Consider the following 26611-nt stretch of genomic DNA (forward strand, 5'->3'; position numbering starts at 1 on the left):
CACCCTGCAGCAGTTTTGGTTGACCTTTGAGGGATGAGATCCTCTGGATCTCAGGTCTGCTTAGCTGACTAGTTTGTTTCAAGAGGTCCCTACAGGACTCCTCTGCTCCGAGTCGGACCAGCAGAAACGTGAGTGTTTTATACTGCTACTCATCACTATTTATCCATCCAGTGGCAGCTACACCAGATAGTTATGTGCTACCTGGAAACTAGGGAGCTTGCCCCAGTCAGCTGGCTATTTGAGTCCCTTTTTTAGAACACTCTTACAATGTCCCCAAAATAAAGATGTCCATTAAGTTGTAGATTCATAGAAGAGTTTGTGAATTTAAGGTTTGGACTAGGAATACCACTAACCTTACAGTTTTTTTAATTACTGCAGTGGTCTCCCATCTCAAAAACAGTCAGGAGTCTGAGACCTCTGCAGATTTCTCCAATATTTTACTTGGAATGGCTCAAGATTATGAGTTAGGGAAGCCAGAAATGCATCATGAGTTTTTATTTTGCAATGAGTGCAATATTACAGGTAAAATTCAGTTTTACTAGTCCCATAGTATATAGAACTAAACAAAAACATTCTACCATGCTGTATGTACTGTACTTAAAACCTGGTCAAGATCTTCAGTGTGAGACTAATACCACAAAGCAGTGCCTTTGCTGTTAGAAGTTGTATTAAGTTTGCATGTATGCTAACAGTTTAGTACTAAACATTTAGAGTAAGGCAGTGTTGCAACCACTTCAACTTCTAACCAATCCCAAAAATATAGGGTCGCCTGTATAAGATAGCAAGAAAAAGTAGTAACGCCATTCATCTTTTAAGAGGTAAAGCACAGCCCTACATGTTTAAAGGAATAAGTGTCAAGCCAGTTTAGTGCCCTGTTCCCGAGGGGTTTGGTTGGTTGTTTTTAAAATAGGCATATCCAGCAGTCTTACTTAGAAGGGAAGGCTTCAGGATTGTGCAGGTACAGCCGGCACAAGGATTTCTACTCTATAGCTTTTGCTCAGTTCTCACCTGTAGTACTGCAAAGATCTTCAGCCTGATGAGTATTATCAAGCTACTAGCAAGCTTAACTGACCATATTCAACACTTTCCTAGCTGCTATAGCTCTGGAACAAGTTCTTGCATCTCTGTGAACATCGGCAATAGAAGTGCTTCTATTGGAGGTAGGTGTCAAGTTTTTTCTTGATATTGTCAAAGGAGTCTGCTCCCATATAGTCAGCCTGGCCTTGTTCCCACTTCTCCTTCCGTTCTTCTGAAGATTCAGCTGGTGGAGGAGATGGTGGTGAAGTTGGTGCTGCTGCTGAAAGTGATATGTGGGACACTGCCTCTGTAACCTCGTCCTGGAAGGAGAGCATAGTAAGTAGACAGTATAAGAGTTATAGGGCCTATTTCTAACCAAGCAATAGAGGGCTGAAGGTGGGAGAACCAATGAGATGTTCTCATGCAAAGCAGCAAGCACTGTTTGGGGGGGAAAAAAAAAATGCAAGGGTTATACAACTTTCCTAGCCAAAAAATAAAAATGAACAAATTGAGAAGTCAATGGAGAGCGCACAGGAAAGTACTGGTCAATATTGGTTTAAGTTCTTCATACCTCTCTACAGAAGCCACAAGAGAAAGCCAGAGAATAGACCAAGCCCGACAGCTGCAAATAGTTCATTAGAAAGGTGTAAGATGGACAAGAGAAAGCATAGCTCTAAAATAGATCAGTAACTTTGGGCTTAGAAAGGTTGAGAACTTAAAAGCTACTTTTTCTGTTATACTAAATTTAGTATAAAGTTACTGCAAAGCTGCATTCCATACATGCTATTAAACTCCATGTGTGAAAAGTAAAATAAAGATAGAAAGTTGCTGTAACCTATACTTTTCACTTACTCTACAGATGCAATCTTCCTAAACTAGCTTTTCTGGCTTCTTTTAGATTAGTCTGACTGAATCCCTAGCGATGTAGGATTCACTTTTTCTCCCCTCCCTCCCATGGAGGGATGGTCAACACCAGCTTGTGGAGTGTCGCAGGAGCACTCATGGCATGCCAAGTTCTTTTAAACATGCTTATAACTATCTGCAGCCTCAGTCTGAGATGCATGAATATTAGTGCAGTTAGTTTACTTTTACAGAGTAGCTTCTGAACTGCAAGGCTGATCACAACCATATATAATATCATTGCGGTGGTGGCCATCATTGTGCGCACACTCATCCAGGGAGAGATCTTAACCACTGTATGAGATTGCTTGTTCTCATCTAACACTCAGAATTCAGTTTTGTGATAAGGGGAAACCTCTAACATAGGAGGGCCCTCCTCAATCCTAGTTTTAATTTTAGGCCATTCAGCATCAACATTTTGCTCTTCATCAGTATTTAGGGAGCATAAGATGAGTGTTTGCTCTGGCCAGCAAAGGGTGGGTTACAAGATAGTTCTGTATGGTCTTTTCCACTGAATGGAATCATTTCCAGAATATCCGGAGTAAGTCTTGATATTCAGTAAAAATTCAGTATTTTGTTACAAGACAAAAATCTTTAAAAAAAAAAAAGATAACTGGGTTAATATTTCTGCAGTATTAGCAGAACTTCAATACTAGAAGTAAACTGAGACAAAGTTTAGTCTCACATGTTCAAGCACTTTCCAACTTGGGATGTGCGGACTTTAGAAAATTAGAGAGAATATTTAGTTCAGCATATTTAGGAACACCTGTTGTAGAACTATTCAAATTTAATCTGGTGAGCTTTAAAACGGTTAACAGCCAGGTAATTCCTATTAGTGAGTACAAATGTTAAATTGCTACAAATTACTTAAGGACTTCAGGATCCTGACTCCTTGTTTTGTCATACAACCTTCTTGTTTGGGTATCACCTGTGGGAACTGACCCCCCAAAACAATTAGCCTTTACTGCTTGAGCTAGAAGACCAAGTCTGTTTGCTTGAAGTCAGTAAGAGACAGGCCTCTGTATGTAGTTTGGGGGGTGGTGGTGGTGGGGGATTTACCCCAATTTGGTTTCTACACAATTGTTAGTAGCCACTTCTTCAGTAATTCTTTAGAGTTCACAGTAGTTATTTAGAAAGGGAGGTGGGTAAAAACAGTTACACCAGCGACCAGACTAACCCAGTTATTTCCTCTGTTCTATTTTATTTCAAACCTTAAACAAGGAGTTGAAGAAAGCTATGCTTCAAGTCAATGGACTCTCCCTGAAGCCTTCAGTAATTTGAAGTCTGGGATGGGGGAAGTACAGAACATCCGCATTTAGACTGTTTCAATGCAGGTATCTAAGATAGAAGATGACGACATACCGCCTTTACACCTGTAGTGGCATCTTTAACAATTCCATGTTGTTCGAGTAGTGGTAAGATGTTGGTGATGAAGGTATGCCACCACATGTTGAGGAATTCTGGGTGAACCACTGTGGGATCACTTGTGTCACCTTTTATGCTTTTTGTTTTGGAGTCATATGTGTAATTCCATGGTTTCATTCTTCCTAGGAAATGCACCACTTTAGCATTTGTGCCAAACCTGCCAAACAAAGGAATTTGAATTAGACATTAGATGTCCAGGAAAAGTACATACAAGATAGCATTCCATCTCCTAAAGAAAAAGCTAAGAAATTGCAACTGCCTACTGGCACTGAAAGCATCACTATGCAACAGGAGAATGCAGATAGAATTCTACCTCAAATAGCTTATTCAGATTGAAAACAGCCAAAACCTAGTGGTTTGGGCCATTTCAGTACTTACAGCAGCCAGTCTCTTGGTAGTTTGGTGTCCATGAGAACTCAGGATGGAACAGTCTCAAGCAGCAGTTGCAATCAGAACAAGTTTTAAGAGTGAGAGTTTCCACTACAGATTCAGTGATCCAAATAGCTAGACACCATACACTTAGCCTAATCAGCCATCAGTGACAAGATCACTGGTTTTTAAGTCTTCAGCCCTACAGAAGGGGAGGTTGGAATTGGTCAGAATATCCAGCTTCAGAAAGCTTCCGCCACTGCAGCTCTGCAGAGGGTAGTTCAGACATCCTAGAAGGATGCAGTCTGTCTCACCTGCCATGGAGAGACTGCACGGAGGTGTTTTAATGATTCTCCCTCCACCCCACTCCTGCCTTGACAAATTTCTTTCTTCAAATACATGGCTGTTCAGAACCCTTAAAATCTCAGCTCTCTAGGTAGATCAAGAGTGTCTAATTACTCTTATTTTTTATGGAAGGGCTACATAAATCATCATGCAGCTATAGTGGGTGTATTTTTTGAAGTCTCTTTACCTTGCTAGTAGTAATCTAGTAGGATCAGAGAGCCCACTCCAGTGGGCTCTTGGTGTTACATTGCTATAGAGTTTCTAGCCCTTCCGGTTGCAGAGGAAGCTTTCTATCAGGAATCTAGTCAAGCAGTATGCTGTCTTCTCAAGTCTGCAGGCAGAAACCTTCCAAACAGTGAACTGCCTCATTTTCATTTTAGTGAAAACTTTAAATCAGTGTTTTTGATCTCCATATTCCCCATTTCACTGCTGATCATTTCAGCAGAAATCAGATTATTCAACAAGCCCAGGTTACGTTCCCAGGTGCCGGATGCCCTGGCTCTCTCATCGGCAGCAGGGAAATACTTCCCATTTCCTCAGATCTTGGGGTAAACATAGCTCCATTGATAAGATCTACAGCATGTTAAAAATTTAGTGTTTTGTGGTAGTTAAACTAAATTTTATTAAATTGTATGTTTTCATGTGTAGGTATAAATGTTTGAAAGTGATCTGAGGCGGTCTGATTTTATACAGCGGAAGGAATCTTACTGCCAGAGTTTAGGTCAAACGCTGTTAAATACAAGCAACATAGAAGAGATTGCTTTGAAGAACTTTGTTTTCAGGCTTTAAGTGCAGGGCCTGAGAGGCTAATAGATCAGAATAGATGGCCAAGTTTAGTTTTTAAGCTAGTCAGGACCACTTTAATGGAATTAAGACAATTCCATTTTGTCCTCTAGAGGGCCAGCCTTCCCTCAATTAGATCTGTTCCAGGGAAACTCTACGCTACAGCACTACATCGGTCCTAAAGAGAATAGAAACAAATGTGCTTTGCACATTCTTGTCTTTTGTTGTGGTTGTTTCTTTTGCTCTGTGTGTGTGTGTGTGTGTGTGTGTGTTTTGCTAGCTAGTAAGTCTGTTTCTGTGAAAAGTGATATTTGTATGTGAACACTGCTTTCCCCCTCAATCACTGCCCAGGAGGCTGTGGCTGCACAAAAAGCCCCTAGTGGCTCCATGTAGCTATAGTGGCCGCATTGGTCGCCACATTTGAGAAGTGCTGGTTTAGGCTGATCCTTCCTGTTGTGTGAATAAGATTAGACTTGTAAAGGAAAGTGGTCTTCTACAATAGTTACACTAGAACATTCCATGCATTCCTGGATTGATCTCTGCTGCTGCTCATTTTAGAGTCAGTCAGGATGAAAGTGCCTTTATTTTCTATAGAAAACTGTTAAGTATGTTCAAATGGATTCCCCCCTCACCCCCCAAACCAGGGGTACCTCCACCCAGTGCTTTGAAGCTGGACAGCTTGTAAGACTTTCTATGCAGGTGTGAATCTTAGCCTCATGGTACAGAGGCTCTGAAGGATTAGATAATGATGTCAGAGTAGGGTTCAAGTTTGGTTCATTACAGCTATTGAACTGTGTCTAGTGGATGTGGGCATCTACATCAAAAATAAATTAATCTAGAATGCCTATTCTGACAGCCCATGTGTTACTTTCAAAATCCAGAAACCACTATCTTTAAACAGCTCATTATGTGCATCTAACTCCGTTCAGTTTGAAGGAAGTTTTTGCCTGGGCCAGGCAGATTCAGCTGACCTTTCATGGCAACAAGGTCAATTGTAAGTTTTTTTTTGTGGCATGACTAATCTCAGCAAGGGAGTAGCTGAGGAGAGTACGGTGTATGTCACAATAGCTTTTAGCTTACTGAATGCTGTTTATTTTGACTACTCAGTAGTGAGTATTCACTGTGGCTTGCATGTATTTCTTCTTAAAATAAGCGTTCTAATTTTAACTTGACAATATTTCAGACGTTCAGATCACAAGACATGGTTTGAACTTGAGCCAGCAAAAATACTGCTTATGTTAGCTGTTGCATTAATCTCTAGCAACTTGATGTCATCTAAAGATCAGTTGGCCTTTTCATGCAATTGCTCCTCATTCGCTTTTGAAGCTAGCAGTTAACATGGTCCAGTTGTAATAAAAAGATCGTAAATTGCACCCATGTTTGAATAGTTTTTCACACTTTATGCTGTAACAATCCTAGAGTTTAGATCAGAATTAGGCCAGTAACAATGCAAAGTACCATTACATGGGGAAAATGTCGCATGCCAGTAATACATTTTAATGTTTTTAGAAGGTCTCTTTCTAGGTCTATAATATATAACTAAACTATTGTTGTATGTAAAGTAAATAAGGTTTTTAAAATGCTAAGCTTCAATTAAATTAAAATGCAGAGCCCCCCGGACCAGTGGCCAGGACCCGGGCAGCGTGAGTGCCACTGAAAATCAGCTTGCGTGCCGCCTTTGGCACGTATGCCATAGGTTGCCCACCCCTGATCTATATAAAAGTTGTCACCATACCCAGCCCACACTGGTTTGGGCTAAACCTCACTCAACTAAACTCTTTAACAAGGACAACTGCTGTGCAGATAATGCCTCTTTGGTCACAGTAGTATACCTGTGATTAAAAGAGTGTTGAGTTATACTCTTGCAATAGAACAGGTCCTTGTCAAATGCACCTGTGCTAGGTAAATTAATTCAAAGAATGAGCTGCTGCCACTGACAGAGGTAGTTTAGGCCACAGCCATGTAAAGAATACTTCCATAATCAATACTTCCATTGATTAGTTTATCTAAATTAAACCATTACATGGTTCAAAGCGAAATTAAGAGATTGCACTAGCTATCACATACCCTTCATTTGGCCTAACCTTGAATCTCCGAACTGAAATTGAGTCAAAGAACTGATTTTATACAGCCTTTTCATCACCTAGTAAGAGATAGGTCAGCTTCACAAGAGCTCTTTTAAATCTGGCCCATATAATGGCTACACTAGATTACGAATCATTTTTCTACAAGAAAGAATGCTGAACTTACGCTTTAAATGCTGGAAGGTAGGAGTATAGAGAAATGCTGCTTAAGTTATAAATAAATGGCAGGTGTTTGTTGATATCTGTTGTTGCCCAGCTGTTGAAGAAGGTGTTTAATAACCCCTGGTCCCCACCTGAAAGGGAAAGATGGAGAGTTATCAGTATTCCTGTTTTAAATTTCTTCACTAAATCACTGATTCAAGACTCAGTTTAGTCACGTGAGCTAGCATACCCAGTAGGAATTAGTGGCAATACAGTAGTATTCTATTTAGAGAAATTAGTTTTCTTAAACTATAACATTTTCACCCTTGGGAGGGCACATTAGCCCTCTTCCTCTTGCCAGAGGCAGCTACAGATTTGTAAACTTAAGTCATACTTTAGGCTATTTTACCTCCCAGAAGACAGCCAAAAGCTTAGAATCCCTAGTGATATAATTTACATGTGAACATGCATTTGGTCTTGCATGATGCAACTCAGTTTCCATTCACAACTTGAAGTGGAGTTAAATTGGAGTAGTAAACATTGGAAGTGTCAGATTTGTTATTTCAGTTGCAGTGAGGCAAATACAGTAGGCCAGATTATGATCTGTCACTCCAGATTTACACATGTAACCAAGATAACTCTGACCCACGGTTGATTATTAGAGGCCCACATGTGGCTCAGCAGTCCTGTACATAATGAAAATGCTTTTTTGGATCAAGGACTGATTGGTTTGCTAAAAGCAAATCTAGGCCTTCATTACATTTTCTGAGAGATGTCATACTAGAAGTCAACTATATTAAAGCTCTTAGTTAGCTTCATAAGCTTATGTGAAACTAGAAGTTTTATGTTTCAGCTGATGCATGCACGAAGTGTTCAGACCCCCATTTTGAATGTAGGCTAGTTTACAACAGCAGAAGACAGTAAATGACTGCCTGGATGCAGAGCAATTATGTGTTTTCCTAAGAGACTTGGAATGCTGAACAGAATGCAGGAATTTGACGAGAAAGTGGATTAGTCAGAGAAATGGATTCGTTTGTGGTGTTCACCTTGACATTTGTTCTTTACTTACAGAAATAGTGTCAGCACTTTTCCAGACCAAGAACTATGCAAGTCCCTCTCTCAGCCCCTTAACTGGGCCATTTCTGTTTTAGGACATGATAGTGCTATTTTGAATTTGATCTTATGTTGGTAAAGAGAAGACCGCTTTGACACACAAGTGAGATTCCTGATGTATGCTTCTGGATTAAGGTAGCATTAAAATGATTGTATTACTACTCTCCCCGCATTGTTAGTCTGACTAACAACTCCACTATATTTACTCCAGCCAGCCAGTTTGGGCAAAAAAGTGCATGAGAAACCAGACGATCACTTGTCAGAATGAAATCAGCACTAGCGGAGCCAAAAGGTGAGCTATAACCATTCTGAAGGAATCATGGCAGTGTTCTACTATTACCTTTTCGCCAAAGCAGCCAATTGATACAGCAGTAAGCTAGAAGTGACATGTGTAAGGCCCTACCAAATTACCGTCCATTTTGGTCAATTTCACGGTCATAGGATTTTAAAGATAGTAAATGTCATGAGTTCAGCGATTGAAATCTGAAATCTGTGTTGTAACTGTAGGGTCCTGACCCAAAAAGGCGTTGCGGGGAGATCCCAAGGTTATTGTAGGGCTGTACTGTGGTACTGCTACCCTTACTTCTGTGCTGCTGCTGATGGCGGTGCTGCCTTCAGAGCTGGGCAGCTGGAGAGCGGCGGCTGCTGGCCGGAAGCCCAGCTCTGAGGGCAGAGCCGTGCCAGTAGCAGAAGCAAGAATGGCATGATATGGTATTGCCACCCGTGCTTCTGCGCAGCTGCCTGCAGAGCTGGGCCCTCTGTCAGCAGCTGCCCCTCTCTGGCCGCCCAGCTCTGAAGGCAGCAGTGCAGAATTGAAGGGTGGCCTGGTATGGTATTGCCACCCTTCTGCGCTGCTGCAGGTGAGGCGCTGCCTTCAGAACTGAGCGCCTGGCCAACAGCCACCCCTCTCCGACCGCCCAGCTCTGAAGGCGGCGCAGAAGTAAGGGTGCCAATACTGCAGCTCCCCCCAAAATAACCTTGCAACCTTCCTCTTCCCCCTCCCCCCCCAACTCTTTTGGGTCAGACTCAGGACCCCCAATTTGAGAAACACTGATCTCCTCTGTGAAATCTGGCCTTTTGTGTGCTTTACCCTATAATATACAGATTTCACAAGGGGAGACCAGATTTCATGGTCCATGATGCATTTTTCATGGCCATGAATTTGGTAGGACCCTAGCCATGTGGGATAAATATGAGAGAGCACAGAAGCTAAGGGAGTTTGTCATCAGATATTATTAGGAAAGCGCTTCCAAGTCAAGAGATATGCAACTATTACTATATGTTGGGAACTTGCATGCCTTTCTTTTGTAAGACTCCTACCATATTAGAAAGCATCTTTGCATGACCTCCCATGTTTTATGTTTGTCTGTAAGTTTAGACAAAGTGATTCTACTATCCTGAGTGATTGTTTGGAACAGATGTGTGTAGACCTAAAGAACAGCTGTATGTTTTGCATCATAGCACTAGTCGTCCTGCATAGTACAGGTTACTAAATTCCTCCCAAACACCATCATCCAATACTTCCTCTCCACTGCATATTCTTCGCTCCTTATGTTATGGACAGTTTCAGTGTCCTAGTCTTACTGAAAACCAAGAGCCCCTCCAATCCCACCAAAGGGAATGCCAGTTCAACTTAGCACTGTATAATAATTGTGCCATATGCTATTATAGTTGCAGGTATAATCAGTACTTTAGCATCTTACATCTATATGTTGTTTTAGATCTGAAACTATTAACTGCTCAAATACCAGCTTGGATCCCAGGCTAGAAGGAAGTCTAGTAAATTACATAACCTATGGAAAGTTTCCCTTGCACTGCTCTAAACTATAAGATAAGCAGACTTTTTATTTTAGCTAGTCTTGCTTTTAAATTCATAAAGCCCCAGGTTTTTAGAAGTTTGCTAGAAACACTGAAGGTAAGCATTGGCCATTCCCGTTATGAAGTTCAGTTTCCCTTCTCCCTCCCCATTAGGTACAGTAGTGTGGACCAAGATTATTGCATCATGTTATCCTAAACCTTTAGGATAGCTGAGTTCACAGATAAGATCAATTTGTCATGTCCCAGAAATGGAAAACTAGTGGATATTTTTAGTCTGTCTTACGAAATAGACATTTTGACTACTTTGTAGTCATGTATTACCAACATTTGAGGCAAGCAGTATCATACTGGAAGATAGGTCCCCAAGAAATTTGTGAACATAAAGAATTAGTATCCAACAGTTGTAACCACTGTGTGCTGTATTAAAATATTCAGCAAGTCTTATGGCCACTGATAATTGCTTTCTTTCTGTAGAATCAAAGAATATCAGGGTAGTAAGGGACCTCAGGAGGTCATCTAGTCCAACCCCCTGCTCACAGCAGGACCAGTCCCCAACTAAATCATCCCAGCCAGGACTTTGTCAAGCCTGACCTTAAAAACCTCTAAGGAAGGAGATTCCACCACCTCCCTAGGTAACCCATTCCAGTGCTTCACCACTCTCCTCGTGAAAACGTTTTTCCTAATATCCAACCTAAAACCTCCCCCACTGCAACTTGAGACCATTACTCCTTGTTCTGTCATCTGCTTCCACTGAGAACAGTCTAAATCCATCCTCTTTGGAACCCCCTTTCAGGTAGTTGAAAGCTGCTATCAAATCCCCCTTCATTCTTCTCTTCCGCAGACTAAACAATCCCAGTTCCCTCAGCCCCTCCTCATAAGTCATGTGTTCCAGTCCCCTAATCATTTTTGTTGCTTTCTGCTTGACTCTTTCCAATTTTTCCACTTCCTTCTTGTAGTGTGGGGCTCAAAACTGGACACAGTACTCTAGATGAGGCCTCACCACTGTCGAATAGAGGGGAACAATCACGTCCCTCGATCTCCTGGCAGAAAGTGGCACTGAGTTAAAATGAGTATTTTAGTGTGAATCTTGTTTACCAGGGTGTAATACCTGAGCTATATATTTTCTTGTACCCGATCCCTTAAGGATTGGTGCTCTGATGAAGATAGCTCTGGTGAACAGATATGTTCACAACAGAATGGCATGCTACTGGAAGACTTCAGCAGTGACATGTGCGAGGTTTTTTTTTTTGGAGTATGGCAGAAATTTAATAAAGTGCTCCTGTTTTAGTCAGTGACTGGTGTAGGAGTATAACAGACCCAGTGGTGGAAACAGTATGAATAGAGTTAAAAAACATTAACAGTGCTCCTCCACTACCCTTATAGGTCAGCCTTAGGCTTGCTTCTTTTTTGTTGCTAGATTCAATACATATAACCAGGTCTATAAAAAAAACAGCTGTTACATTAAAACCTATTGATCTAATAATGCTTATGCACAAAGTTTTTAAGATGGTGACATACTGACAATTCATCTCCCATGTTTAGAAGTGAGATTTTTGAATAACATGTTAGAGTCCCTATCATAGCAGTAATGTAACTTTTGCTTTATAAACAGTGGTTCTCAACTTATTTACCATTGTGGGCCTCATATGCAGTTCTCTAGTCTGTGTTACGTGGGCCGCATCCACACAACATATATACTACCTGTAGGGCCCTGAGGATGTCCATGGGCTACAGCTGTGTACTGATTGAGCAGCAAGTGACCCATAGGCCATGGATTGAGAACCACTGCTTTATAAACATGGGACTAGCTGAAAGTTTGAAGAATGCCCGAGTTTAGCACTCACTGAAATAATTTGAGACAGGCATGCTGGTTCGCTGCACTTTTAGATCATTCGCCATTGTACCATTGTCAATGATGAGGTTATTGTCTGACCCCAAAGAAGCACAAGCATGATTTATTCTGTTAAGTTTGCTGTGTGCTACACTAGTTGCTTTATCAAGCTCTTTATGGCTACACTGGGGATTTTGCATGATAGAGATTAAAGTCATAAACTTCCTGTCTCAAACACCAGTTTGTCAAGCTACCCTAATTTGAAATAGTATTTTAGGATAGCTATAGATTAGGAAGCTATACTATTCTCAGGAAGAATCGTAAGCTTCAAGTGAACCACAGCTCCTCTAAGGTTTAAAAGGTACTACAGAGTTAGTGGGAGACCAGTTGTCAGGAATTTGTCCCAAGTAGATTGGAGAGGCAAGTAGATTGGAGAGGTATTTCTTGATACTAAATTAGATCAAAAGCCTGTTTACTCACGCTTTTATGTATGCCACAGGCATATTGCTTGACTGACATTTTATAACGATATCAAGCAAAATGCCTGTGGCATATGTAAAAACATGAAGTGCAGCGGGACCTGGAGTAGAGCCAGGTGACATGGGGTTACTCAACCCACGGCGTTGAAGTTACCCTTTTGATGCGCGGTTTTCTTCATGAAGTTGAACTTAATGCAGCCACATATGAGTCAAAGCTTCAGTACTACAGAAATACTAAAAGCAGTTTCCAGAAGCTGATTAGTCTAACTTCAGTGTATTCTTGTATGGCTGATACATCAAGTAATTTTGTACTTACATAGCTTGCAACTAAGTTCTATACTTGTTAGCACTGGCTGTGATTAATTCATCTTCAGTCTGTAAACTTTCTCATTACTAGAATTCTAATAGGGATTAACACTGACTAATTCAAAGGCTAAATCTCTGCTTTTTATTGCAGTTGAGGGCTAAAACCTGAGTAAGGGCAGAGTTTCTTTACCATTAAGTACTACCTATGGCAAGTCTTCTCATATCCCTCAAAGTGATAGTCCTGTTTAGTTTGCTGGTCCACAATGTAGCAACTGTATGGGATTTCTGGACTGAACCAGAATCCCTTTTTTGGCATGTCCAGTTATTTAGTGAGGCAGCAAATTCAACTGTACTACCAACTTACTTGAAAATGGTGCTCCAAAGGAAGTTAAACACAGGTCACCTACAGTCAGTAGGCCACCTGTAGAATCTCATTTGGCCACCATTCTAGATTCAGGGGCCCATTAGCAATACCTGCCAGAATGAATACAAAAAAGCAAACAACTGAATGGGATAGGACATTTACTCTTGGGACTATTAGATCTGAACTCTTTGGAGGTAAGAAGCATGCAAGACAGTTTGCTACTCAAAACAGCATGAACAAGGTTGTTAAAACTAGTTAGTAACACCAGAGACGACCTGTGCTTGCCAACAGTGTGTGTTCGGGGGGAGGAGGAGGAGAGCAGAATGAGGGCAGCTGACTTCAGCAGTTGTTACTGAGCATGCTCAGTACAAGCCAAGCCGCAAATGGGTGGAGGAGAAGGGAAGCACAGGACCCTACATGCTTCCCCCACACACATTGCCTCTGAGTAACACCACTGTTGTCTCCAAAGAGACAAATTCCCCCCCCCCCCTTTTTTTTGAGGAAATGCTGCTACTGATTGATAAAAACACCTAATTTTACTCAAAGCTATTTGACTAGCTACTGAGAGTAGAAGAACGTTTCAGAACAAATCATTTCAAAAAGCCACGTAGAGCAATCCAACTTTGGCAATATCATGTTCACCTTATCTCTAAGGATATCCACAAATGATTTTTGTGAAAAGTTGAGTTGATGGAAGCTTATTTTCACTGATTTAATGTTTAAGATGCCAACACAATCAAATCCATTAGTGACTAGTTTTTATCTAAAATGTAGGATACTATACTGGTTTATAATCCAAAGAATGTTCATTCTTCTAGTTGAGAGCTACAGAAAGTTTTAGAAATGGCTGTTTAATTTGGCCTACCTTTGCCACTTAAGACTCATTAAGGTGCCTCTGAAGTCCATCTAGGCCTTTAATACAAGATAAACTTATTAATGTTTGATGTTTGAGTCTGACTTCACTATAGTCAGAAAATCTATCTATAAGAGTCCATGCATATGAGTTTCCTGTAAACATGAGTACTCTTTCCAATGAGGTGCTGGAATTCTAATGTAAGTGGTGTCCTCTAAGGCATGCCCATCTGAGACATTCCCCCGCTGCCCCCATCATTTCAAACAATCTAAACTTGAAAATTGGAGTTGGAGTCAATACATACCATCAAAGCTGCCTTTCTCTGTGGCAAGTTGTAACAGCTGATTGTATGTTTCAATGGAAGGTCGATAAACAAAAACTCCAGAATTAAAACAGTCAGGCCAGCCTGGATCTGGTGCTGCAGATAGCTCTTCTTTCTCAAAAAGCTCATCAATATTTGTTAAAACCTAGTTGTGGGGGGGAAAAAATTGCTTTCTGTTTTCTAGGCTAGACGCTTCATAGCATTATGTTTTGTTGATTTTGCCATCCACCCCAAGATATGAAGGTAAGCATTCATATCAAAGGTCTCATTTTTATGGAGGACAGCTTTGACAGAGATATTCCCTTATTACTGCCAATTACAAAGTTGTTTTGTAGGCTTAAGAGCACTTCCCTGCATACCAAATTACAGTTCCCCAATAAGAAGAGGTTCCTATTGCAAGCCACTAGACGGAACTGTATTCTGAACAGCAAATATATAACTTACCATTGTGTCCGCATCCATGAACACACATTTTGAAAACTGAGTCAGTTCCCAGCAGTGGAGTTTTGTTAGAGTGACACCCAGCTCAGGTCTTTTCATTAGTGCTAGATGGGCTGAATCTCCACTGTCCAAGACATCTACCAATAAGACTTCATCGAAGACTTTTTCTAGCACTTTCCTGTGGAAAGTAGGAATCATTGATTTATTTTTGGAGTTAGTCTTTCCAATATCCCCAACCCCAAGGCAGCTTTGTATTGCCTAGACTCTTAGTGCACAATAAGGAGTTGACTGTCTTGTATTTAGTCTACTTTTATTTAAACAGGTGCGCTACAGTCTTGTCAAGTTTCTAGCATAGAAATACCTTAGTTACCAGTTAGTACTGCTGACTGGTGCTGGAGCAGTAGCAATGAGAACTGAAACGCTGTGTATATACACAAGTCAGGCAGATCATGTCTTGTAGTTTGAGCCCCCTACCCAGTTTTTCAGCCAGACCTGAGAACACTGCCTCTTGGTGAGGTGACAGACTATTTTAAGCTTATTGCAAAGAAACAGGAAGCTATTAGACTGGTCTGTGCAGGACTTTGGACAGCAGCTGAATCCTGAACAGTACTTGTTGATCTTTAAAGCCACAAGGACCAGACCCAACTGCTGCTAGTTTATCTGGCTCATCAAGAGAGTGTTTACTTAGCCACTTAGCTTACTTCAGGTGGCAGTGAGTGCAGTAGGCATCTAGGTAGTTTAGTTTACTTCTTTTTACTTGGAAGTGGTTTCTTGGAGCAATGTTGTGTCCACTGTGAGTTAAAAGCATCATATTAACGCTGAAGAGCTAAACTGAAATAAGATACACTATGAGTTCTTAAAGCTCCTGGCAGTTATGCAAGTCCAATTTATATCATCATTTAGTCAACCTACTAAAATTAATCAGTATCCATAGAGGGATCTTGATTTCTACAGACTACTTTGAGGGACTAATGCTTATGGCTTCAGATTTCTTGACATTTTACGTTTAATGCCGGTAGTCAAGTTGGGCTAGCCAACCCATAAATGTCCTGAGTATTTTGAGCTGCTATCAGGGAGTAAACTGTATATGTGTACAAGCTGAATGGTCTTGAACTACAACTTTACCCTCCAGATTGTCAACTTTTTATAATGAATCAACCATTCCCAGTCTCTATTCAAGCCTAAGTTAATTGTATCCAATTTGCAAATTAATTCCAATTCAACAGTCTTTCGTGTTGGGTCGTCCTTCAGGATAGGTTGTAGATCCTTGATAATGTGTTGGAGGGGTTTTAGTTGGGGGCTGAAGGTGACGGCTGGTGGCGTTCTGTTATTTTCTTTGTTAGGCCTGTCCTGTAGTAGGTGACTTCTGGGAACTCTTCTGGCTCTATCAGTCTGCTTCTTCACTTCTGCAGGTGGGTACTGTAGTTGTAAGAATGCTTGATAGAGATCTTGTAGGTGTTTGTCTCTGTCTGAGGGTTTGGAGCAAATGCGGTTGTATCGCAGAGCTTGGCTGTAGACAATGGATTGTGTGGTGTGGTCAGGGTGAAAGCTGGAGGCATGTAGGTAGGAATAGCGGTCAGTAGGTTTCCGGTATAGGGTGGTGTTTATGTGACCATTGTTTATTAGCACTGTAACTACCTAGTACCCCTCAGACAGGGACGAACACCTACAAGATCTCTATCAAGCATTCTTACAACTACAATACCCACCTGCAGAAGTGAAGAAACAGATTGATAGAGCCAGAAGAGTTCCCAGAAGTCACCTACTACAGGACAGGCCTAACAAAGAAAATAACAGAACACCACTAGCCGTCACCTTCAGCCCCCAACTGAAACCCCTCCAACGCATTATCAAGGATCTACAACCTATCCTGAAGGACGACCCAACACTCTCACAAATCTTGGGAGACAGGCCAGTCCTTGCCTACAGACAGACCCCCAACATGAAGCGAATACTCACCAGCAACCACATACCACACAACAGAACCACTAACCCAGGAACCTAGCCTTGCAACAAAGCCCGTTGCCAACTGTGTCCACATATCTATTCAGGGGACACCATCACAGGGCCTAATAACATCAGCCACACTATCAGAGGCTCGTTCACCTACACATCTACCAAGGGGATATATGCCATCATGTGCCAGCAATGGCCCTCTGCCATGTACATTGGGCAAACTGGACAGTCTCTACGTAAAAGAATAAATGGACACAAATCAGATGTCAAGAATTATAACATTCATAAACCAGTTGGAGAACACTTCAATCTCTCTGGTCACTCGATTTCCGATCTCAAAGTGACTATCCTTCAACAAAAAAACTTCGAAAACAGACTCCAACGAGAGACTGCTGAATTGGAATTAATTTGCAAATTGGATACAATTAACTTAGGCTTGAATAGAGACTGGGAATGGTTGATTCATTATAAAAAGTAACCTATTTCCCCTTGTTTATTCCTTTCCCCCCCCACTGTTCCTCGGACGTTCTTGTTAAATCCTGGATTTGTGCTGGAAATGGCCCACCTTGATTATCATACACATTGTAAGGAGAGTGATCACTTTAGATAAGCTATTACCAGCAGGAGGGGGGGGGGGAACCTTTTGTAGTGATAAACACTCATTTTTTCATGGTCGGTGTGTATAAAAACATCTTCTGTATTTTCCACAGTATGCATCTGATGAAGTGAGCTGTAGCTCACGAAAGCTTATGCTCAAATAAATTGGTTAGTCTCTAAGGTGCCACAAGTACTCCTTTTCTTTTTGTAAGTATTAAAGTTTGCAGGGGGCATGAGTTGTTTCAAATTTGAAACTCTATCTAATTTACCTATATGGCCTCCATTATCCAGGTGCCTCGGCTTTTGATGCATTTATCCTCAAAACACCTATGAGTTAGAGAAGGACAAGTCTCCCCCGTTTTACAGATGGGAACAAAGGCAGAGAGATTAAGACTTGAACAAGGTCACACAGGAAGCTTTGTAGAAGAGCAGGGTACTCAGCCTTGATCGGAGTCCCAAGCTAGTGCCCTAAACTAATGGGCCATTTCCCCCCCTTTTTAATGCAAGTTGTGCTAGGCAGCAAAACAGAACCTTCCTTGAAGAGCTTGTAGTCTAAGGCAATGTCTATACTAGAGATCTTACAGCAGCGCAGCTGCGCTGTTGTAAGCTCTCTAATGTAGCTGCTGTATGCCAGTGGGGAGAGAGCTCTCCCATCAACATAATTAATCCACCCCCAATGAGTGGCGTTAGCTGTGTTAAGAACATAAGAATGGTCTGACCCAGTATTGCCAAAGGTCCAACCAGCCCAGTATCCTGTCTGCCGACGGTGGCCAATGCCAGCTGCCCCAGAGGGAGTGAACTTAATAGGTAATGATCTAGTGATCTCTCTCCTACCATCCATCTCCACCCTCTGACAAACAGAGGCTAGGGACACCATTGCTTACCCATCCTGGCTAATAGCCATTAATGGACGTAACCTCCATGAATTTATCCAGTTCTCTTTTAAACCCTGTTATAGTCCTAGCCTTCACAACCTCTTCAGGCAAGGGGTTCCACAGGTTGACTGTGCACTGACTGAAGAACTTTCTTTTATTTGTTTTAAACCTGCTACCCATTAATTTCATTTGGTGGCCCCTAGTTCTTATATTATGGGAACAAGTAAATAACTTTTCCTTATTCACTTTCTCCACACCACTCATGATTGTATATATCTCTATCATATCCCCCCCTTAGTCTCCTCTTTTCCAAGCTGAAAAGTCCTAGCCTCTAATCTCTCCTCATATGGGACCTGTTCCAAACTCCTAATCATTTTAGTTGCCCTTTTCTGAACCTTTTCTAATGCCAGTATATCTTGTCTGATATGAGGGGACCACATCTGTATGCAGTATTCAAGATGTGGGTGTACCATGGATTTATATAAGGGCAATAAGATAATCTCAGTCTTATTCTCTATCCCTTTTTTAATGATTCCTAACATCCCGTTTGCTTTTTTTGACTGCCACTGCACACTGCGTGGACGTCTTCAGAGAACTATCCACGATGATTTCTCCTCATTAGTTGTAGCTAAATTAGCCCCCATCATATTGTATGTATAGTTGGGGTTATTTTTTCCCCCCAATGTGCATTACTTTACACTTATCCACATTAAATTTCATTTGCCATTTTGTTGCCCGATCACTTAGTTTTGTGAGATCCTTTTGAAGTTCTTCACAGTCTGCTTTGGTCTTAACTATCTTGAGCACTTTAGTATCATCTGCGAACTTTGCCAACCCCCCTGTTTACCCCTTTCGCCAGATCATTTATGAATAAGTTGAATAGGATTGACCCTTGGGGAACGCCACTATTTACCATTTATTCCTACCTTTTGTTCCCTGTCTTTTAACCAGTACTCAATCCATGAAAGGATCTTCCCTCTTATCCCATGACAACTTAATTTAAGTAAGAGCCTTTGGTGAGGGACCTTGTCAAAGGCTTTCTGGAAATCTAAGTACACTATGTCCACTGGATCCCCCTTGTCCACATCTTTTTTAGTTTTTACTGGGTTTTTTAATTTGGGGTATACATTTAAGTGTTGGTGGGAGAAACTCTCCTGCGGACATAGTGCTGTTCACACCAGCGTTTGTTGGTGTATCTCATGTCACTCAGGGTAGTTTATTCACACCCTTGAGCAATGTAAGTTTTATCGACATAAGTGGTAGCATAGATATAGCCTTAAAATACAACACAAACAAGGGTAGGAGAGGAAGCATTATCTCTATTTTACTGGATTAAGGGAGGCGGAGAAAGATTATATGACTTGCCCAGCAAGTCTGTGGTAGATCCAGATATTGAACTTTGATCTGAGTCCCAGACCACTGCCTTAACTACAAGACCATCCTTCCTCTCGTTGGTTAGTGGCTTACGTTTAGCTATTTGTCAGTCTCTTCAGTGTACTACTTGTCAACCAGTATGCTCTGGTTGGATAGTTTACTGCTGGAAGCAGCAAGTGTATAGAAGCTCATGGAATACTAATTGGCATCTACTGCCCTTAGCGTTTTGTAATATTCTGACCAGCTTTAGAAGGTCACTACAGAGAGCTTTCATTTGGGGGTTAAAAATTATTGTAACAAGAGCACTGAATGAACAACTAGGTGAAAATACTCATGAAGTGACATACCGCATGGGAGCAGAGACGTGAGGCGTTATGAGCACAGTTAGTTTCTTTATCGTTCTATGGTGTTGCAGAGATGAACCCAAGACCAGTGCTCCTTTAACATAAGAGTCATTTGTAGCTAGAGTCACAAAAGACTGATCTTGAAAAGGAAGAGAAGTTCTGTTAGTATACACATTTAGTTTTAAATCAAAGTATGCTTGCTAAAATTATTCAGCTCCACCATTGTATTTCACGCCAGAAGGTGCTAGGTAGAGAGTTATGTTGAGGAGCCTCAGAAGAGTAAATAAACCACTCACTGTGTTTAAGATCCCTTGTACATTAGTAGGCATGCACAACATTTATGGAAGAGGTTGGCACAGTTGAGGTATGCTACAGCAACATGTCTTGATTAGATCAGCCAGTGCATTGACAGACATGGTCCTAAATGTAGAAGGAAGCACATTCCATATTGTGTGGAGAGAAATTATCCGACCCTCTAGTTTACCAAATAGAAACTTCATTCTAATATACACTGTGGATACAACTCAACTAGGACCTGGATGCAAATTCCTCATCCAGAAGGAACTCAAAATCCACACCATGGACTGCTAGCTGGGATGTAGACATCAGTTGCAAATGTAAGGTGTTTTTGTTCTGGCCAGCCTGCAGTGAGTATCTGTCTGCCAGATAGTACTACTTTAGTTCTAGCATCAGTCCCTCAGAGAGGCGTTTAAATCTGAATATTCAGGGAGTTGTGTTAGTACATTTGAGATCTACATATGGAGTAACCGTATTCTGAAATTTGATCAGACCTTGCAGATGTGTTTAGCAAGACTGTTGCAAAACTACAATGAAAATACAAGCTTTTAATGGGAAGTGTCTTGTTAGCTCCTATCTAGTAATATGAAAAGGAGTGAATTGCAACTTAAATTGTGGCAACAGTTAAGCTTGTAGAAGTTCATAGTATATCAGGGTTGGAAGGGACCTCAAGAGGTCATCTAGTCCAACCCCCTGCTCTAAGCAGAATCAATCCCCAATTTTTGCCCCAGATCCCTAAATGGCCCCCTCAAGGATTGAACTCATAACCCTGGATTTAGCAGGCTAATGCTCAAACCAGCACATCCCTCGGCCCACGCCGCTTTCCGCAGTCCCCATTGGCCTGGAACGGCGAACCGCGGCCAGTGGGAACTGTGATCGGCCGAACCTGAGGACGCTGCAGGTAAACAAACCGTCCTGCCTGGCCAGTGGATTTCCCTGACGGGCCGTGTGCCAAAGGCTGCCGATCCCTGGTGTAAAGGCTCTATTTGGTAGCCATTAAAATGTTTGTTTGCAACTAACTAGTAAGAATCAATTTTTATTTTACTAAAAATATATATATATGCAAAATGTGATTTAAATAAGTGATTTAAATCAAGATTTTCTGTTTGCTGATTTAAATCAAAGCAGTTTCAACCACCAATTTAAAGTCCACCTGGGTTGCTGCCAAGGAAGATGGATAGCTGTGTTGAGAATTGTGTTTACTGAAACAAGTTTCAGAATTTTTATTTTGCTTTAGGAGATTTAGCTAGATTCCATTAATTTAGTTCATATTTTGAAAGATACAGAAATGTGACTGCAGGTATTCTTCGGGCAACAAGATGGGTGAGGTAATATCTTTTATTGGACCCACTTATGTTGGTGAGACAAGCTTTCAAACTTACACAGAGCTGTTCTTTGCGTCTTTTTAGTAACCAGAGACTTCTGAGCACCTCAGGTGATTGCACGTTTTACTTGAATGTAGAATAAAAGAAATAGTGACCACTTAATAAGTTTGCCAGTTTAACAGCTTTGACACAAACCTTGAAGGTGTGACAAGCTGAGGTAGACTAACACTGTCAAAGGGCTACACTCTTGCAGGAGTTGTTCTGCACAGAAAAGGCTACATTTTCTGAGTGCCACGTGGAGCAACTCAGTGGCAGGTATCATTCACTTACTGCAGTCCACAATGCAAACTGCAGATTTAGGGAGCTGTTCAGAGAGTTGCCTGAGTGTGCAGCGCATATTGCTGTGACAGTTCTTGTGTAAGAATGGTTTGATTAGAATTTGAGGTCTGCAGCTATGTCTTGGCCCAGGGATCTCAAATTCAAATCACCATGAGGGGAGAGATAGCTCAGTGGTTTGAGCATTGGCCTGCTAAACCCAGGGTTGAGAGTTCAATCCTTGAGGGGGCCATTTAGGGACCTGGGGCAAAAATTGGGGATTGGCCCTGCTTTGAGCAGGGGGTCGGACTAGATGAATCTCCTGATGTCCCTTCCAACCCTGATATTCTGTGAGGACTAGTACATTGGCCTGAGGGCTGCATCACTGACACCTTTTCATATAAAGATACAAACCTGCCCCTTCTCCAAAGACTCCTGCCCCTATTCCAACCCCTTCCCCAAATCCCTGCCCCACCTCTTCTCTGCTTCCTCCCCTGAGCCCACAGCTCCCTGGTCCTCCTCCCTCCCTCCTGGAAAGCGCTAAGTGCTGATAGACAGCTGTTTGGCAGCAGGAAGCACCTGAAGGTAGGCAGAGGAGCAGGGACACGGCACAGGAGGGAGGGAGCAAGGGAAGGGAACTTGGCAGCTGCAGGAAATAACTCTGTGGGCCGTATGCGGCCCGTGGGTTTGAGACCCCTGTCTTAGCCTCAAAATGGCAACTGGAGATTCTCCCCCCGACACACTTCTTTGCTGCCACCACCACTCCCTAAAATTTTAGTGGAAAATTATAGTAAATTGGCCACATTAGTTAGGAATCAAATTAAGATTCTTATTACAATAAAATCCAGTCCTTGCATTTGAAATGAGATATTAAAGTTCACATTTAATTTCTATCTAACATTGCAACTTTATATTTTTGCATTAAAATTTTGTGTGGAGTCAATCTTGACTAGTGTAACAAGCTGCTGTAGATGAAGAAAGTGGTGTTCTCAATCTCATAGGGTGGGACACATCTTTGATATTAGAAGTGAGAAGTTAAGGGGTCCTCTTTAAGGCATACATGTTAATTTTTTCCAACTACAGCAGAAGTTGCCTATATGGCAAATTGTAAGCAATTGTAAGAGTCTGATGTACTTTAGGGCAGTTTAGTACCTGGAACCTACATAGCCAGTACCCTTGTGGTCAACAAGTTCTTTAAACCAATCTGAGAACCTTTGGTTAGAATAGCAACAAAATTAATTTAATCTTGGGTCATCTAGATCAGTGCTACTCAAAGTGGTGGTCCATGGACTGGTGCCGGTCCGCAAGCCATCGGCTGCCAGTCTGCGTGCATATTGGGGGGGAAAAAAATTGCCAGTCCCCCACATCAGATAGCGTAATGTAGATCAGTGCTTCTCAAGCTATTTATAAATGTTTTCAACCTAACCAAGTTTTAGACTTCAGAAGAGTTTCTACAGAGTCATGAATGGAAGGGGATAGGTTTCCTACTTAAATTCACTGAGTAGTGATTTGTAGTAGTCCATATTGCTTGGTGTACCTAGGGCCTGTATAGACAGAACAATTCCCAGTCTGTTAACTTCAGAAATTAGTAGCACTAATGGTAAACTACAGCTCTAGAAGTCATGCATACTGTAGGTGTAGTTATCTGGCAAAATTCTGAAGAACTATTTTTCCATTCTGCCCCCAAGGAGCCAGTCTGAATGCAAAAGTTATATAAACTGCTTGCATGAACTGTATCAGACAAGCAAGTTGTTAGTGTCTTAAGCAGTGTAAACATTCCTCTAGTAGCAAACACTTGTGTTCTTGTCCCTGGATTTGCAAATTACTCTTCTCACATTCCCAATAAATGAAAAGTTTTGCCTTGAAAAGCTAAGAATTCACTAGGCCTGAGCCACCAGCATATTACACTTAAAAACAGGGATTGTACAGACAATAATAGTCTGCAAACAAGTGACTGCATCGCTTGTGCCATCATTCAAACTAAAAATCTTTGTCCAGATATTTTCTAGGCAACATGGCTCTTCCAGTGATCTAACACCCTTTTTACTTGTTAAGACCTTTGTATGGCCTTGGGGGGGGGAGGGAAGGGGAGTGGGGAGGGTGTCTGCCTGCCTTTTTGAAACTGCATATTCAAGTCCCACACTGCCGGATTTACTAACCCAACAGGACAACTGAGCAATACAGGAAATTCTTAGAGTAGCCAACATAAGATGTATAAGGATTTATGGTCAGACAAACATTAAATTAAGTTTGAGGATGAACAGAGGAAGTATGGGGAAAGCTAGAAATAAGGCAAATCCCAACTACTGAGTTACTTGCTAGTTTTTCTCCCTTGGGACAGCAAGGCTTTATTTACTTTTGCTTAACCGAAGTGGGGTGCTGGCAACCCCTTCAGAGGAGGGTCATTTGACATAGCTCAAGTCTATGCAGTCTGAAACAGGACATGTTAGTATTAACATGGAATCTACCCTCTCTAGGCTGGTTATTAATGTTTTGTATTTGTGTGGAGATCCAGGCCACTTTTAAATTTGAATACACAACAGTTGTCAGAAATAATGAAGTTGCTCCAAACTGTGCTATCAACCGGCTATGTTGTCAATTGACTTTTTGGTAACGTCTTTCCATCAACTCAGTCCCCTAGCAATCATTTCTTCCCCCCTCCCCACTTTGCTCTATTTATAGGCTACAGCAGCTGAACAGGGGAGTACCCTTCATAATAGTGTGTCAGAGAGGTACTGTGGACACATGTGCAGATCTATAGCCTAGGGCCACCTGCTTTACTTGCCTGAACATAAAGCTTTTGGCTCCCTTCAAAAGGCTGTCTTAGCCAGTGTAGAGCTATATAGGACTGACCTGTTGCTAAGCAATTGTGACTGGCCAAACACCTTCCCTGGAGCAGCCCTCCTTCACATATGCCTGAGGTCATTATATTTACAAGTCTATATGTGCTCTTTGTTTCCATTCTAGGTAGTTTCTTTTTGAGAGAGAGAGAGAGAGAGTGTGTGTGTTCAGATTCAGCCTCTCAGAGTTTTGGACGGTAATAAGTTTAAATTCTGCAAATACAAGTTTAATTAGAAAAATCTATGTCAGATCAATAGGGGCATCTGTATGAGCTGCTGGAAAAAATGCAAGGAAAGTTGTTTAAATAATAATAATTACCAAGAAGTGTGTTAAACCCAGACAAGCAGTACTAATAATCTGAAAGCAAAACTGACTTCCTCATTCCACTTCTCTTGGCCTGGGCCACTAGTAATGACAGATAAGAAATTCTTGTGATGAAGTGTTATTAGGAAAGATTAATAAAGGTTTTGAGTGGACAGCATCCCTTTAGCATTTGCAAGGCAGAATCAAACGAACATCTTCAGACCCATTTAAAAGTACCTCCATTTTTTGTTAGCCACACTTTTCTGAGAGATATTTGCTATTACAAGAGCTAGTATTATAGCTGAAGGATCAGAGCTGTTAAACTTCATGCAATCGGGAGGACGTGGTCTTGTCAGTTTCCACCATGCACAGGGGTGTTACAGCGGGGGGGCAGCTGTCTCTAAGAGCACAACACGGAGAACTTTGCTAAGGACCCCAGGAACAAGCATAGCACCAGAAGGTAGTTTTAAGTCGTTTTAGGGCAACTAGATTTCGACTTGTCTCTCTTTCTAATTTAAGCTTGAGCTGTTTGACAAGCCCCGATCAAGAAGCTGAACAGGACTTTGACTTCCTGGAGATACACCCCCTGGATTCCACTTCAAGGCATAGGCGTCAAGTCCACACCCGACCTTCCCCCAAAGTTCAGGGGACATCTGGGGCCAGGCCCATCGGTTCTGTAAATTACGCTCCCAGGAAGCTGAACCGAGCTGGGCGCACACGGGCTCCTAGACCTCCACCCGGGGGTGGCCCTGTGTGACGGGGCAGTAGCGCTGCAGGGTCGCTTCGGGGTCGTCCCCCGCAGCAGCCGGGCGTGGCGGGGAGGGGAGGGGAGGGGGCATTCCGCGCGGGGGAGAGGCGCCCGCTGGCCGGGGGGAGCCCTGGGGCAGGCGGGCAGCACAGCCAGCCTAAAAACAGGAGCCGCCATGAGCGAGCGAGCGCGCGCGCGCTGGGTCCCCGCAGCGGGGACCAGGCTAGGCCGAGCTCCGCTTCCTTCCTGCTCCGCGAGGCTCGGGCGGCAGCTCCCGCTCGCTCTGGGGGAGGGGCCGCTCTCCCGCTACCTGGCCAGAGCCAGGGGTCGCGCCAGCCCGGGGCCGTGCGGGCAGGGGTCTCAGCGCAGCCCCGGCCGCGGGAGACGCCCCCGGGAGCCCTCCCGCAGCTCCGTCAGCGCCGCTCAGCCCCCGCGGGCGGCCAGGCCTGGCAAGGCCGGGCCGGCTCGGGCAGGGCGCACTTACCAGCCATGGTGCCGGTGCTGCTGGCCCCTCCGCCCGGGACAGATGCTGCGGCCGCCGGCTACTCGCGAGCCGCGACCGGAGCCGCCCTTTATATCTGGGCGGGCGGAGCCACGTGGGGCACGTACGCTGCCCGCAGCTAGGCAGCCTTTCGCTGGCGCGGGGAGTCTCGCCGGTCGTGGGGCTCCCAGCACGGGGCGAGGAGCCGCCCGGGGTAGCCCCCGGACACGGCGCCAGCTGGATTATCCCCCGTGTCAGGCCTGCCTGAGAACAGCCTTTCCTCGGGCTAATTCCTTCCTTCCAGTGCCTGTATCTGCTTTGCACGCACCCACCGCCCTGGTCTAGGTACTGTGTGCTAAGAGGCCAGTTCCTCCCTTCCTTTCCCAGGTGCTTTGTGCAGCCGGAAAGCTGCCCTGGCTGCCTCGCTGGGGATTCACCTGGTGCTAGGGAATTCTCCGACATGAAGATGGTTCCGCCACGTTCATTGCTGGGGTATCTGAAAGGGTGCCCGCCTGCTTTGCTGAAGGGGGGTGGCATTGCCTCCTCTTCCTTTCCCACTGCTAG

At 42.8% G+C, this 26611-nt stretch overlaps 1 protein-coding gene across 4 annotated transcripts; it reads right to left on the bottom strand.

Moving 5' to 3' along the window:
• Positions 1-480: 480 nt before the first annotated feature.
• On the bottom strand, positions 481-26599 carry GYG1 (glycogenin 1). 4 transcript variants are annotated; one of them, XM_048862831.2, is made up of 9 exons: positions 26051-26138; positions 20034-20157; positions 19741-19876; positions 14595-14769; positions 14133-14295; positions 7090-7216; positions 3280-3499; positions 1589-1639; positions 481-1337 (listed from the first exon to the last, which is right to left on the bottom strand). In XM_048862831.2, exons 3-9 carry the CDS (start codon positions 19743-19745, stop codon positions 1152-1154), a joined length of 927 nt encoding a protein of 308 aa, XP_048718788.1. In that variant the 5' UTR covers positions 19746-19876; positions 20034-20157; positions 26051-26138; the 3' UTR covers positions 481-1151. The 4 variants fall into 4 exon arrangements, with proteins under 4 accessions (XP_048718788.1, XP_048718784.2, XP_048718785.1 ...); XM_048862827.2 differs by lacking the exons at positions 20034-20157; positions 26051-26138 and adding an exon at positions 26485-26599; XM_048862828.2 differs by lacking the exon at positions 20034-20157 and having other exon boundaries at positions 26051-26148.
• Between the last annotated feature and the right edge of the window lie 12 nt (positions 26600-26611).

The sequence above is a fragment of the Caretta caretta genome, chromosome 9 (assembly GCF_965140235.1).
Source record: "Caretta caretta isolate rCarCar2 chromosome 9, rCarCar1.hap1, whole genome shotgun sequence".
Lineage (NCBI taxonomy): Eukaryota > Metazoa > Chordata > Testudines > Cheloniidae > Caretta > Caretta caretta.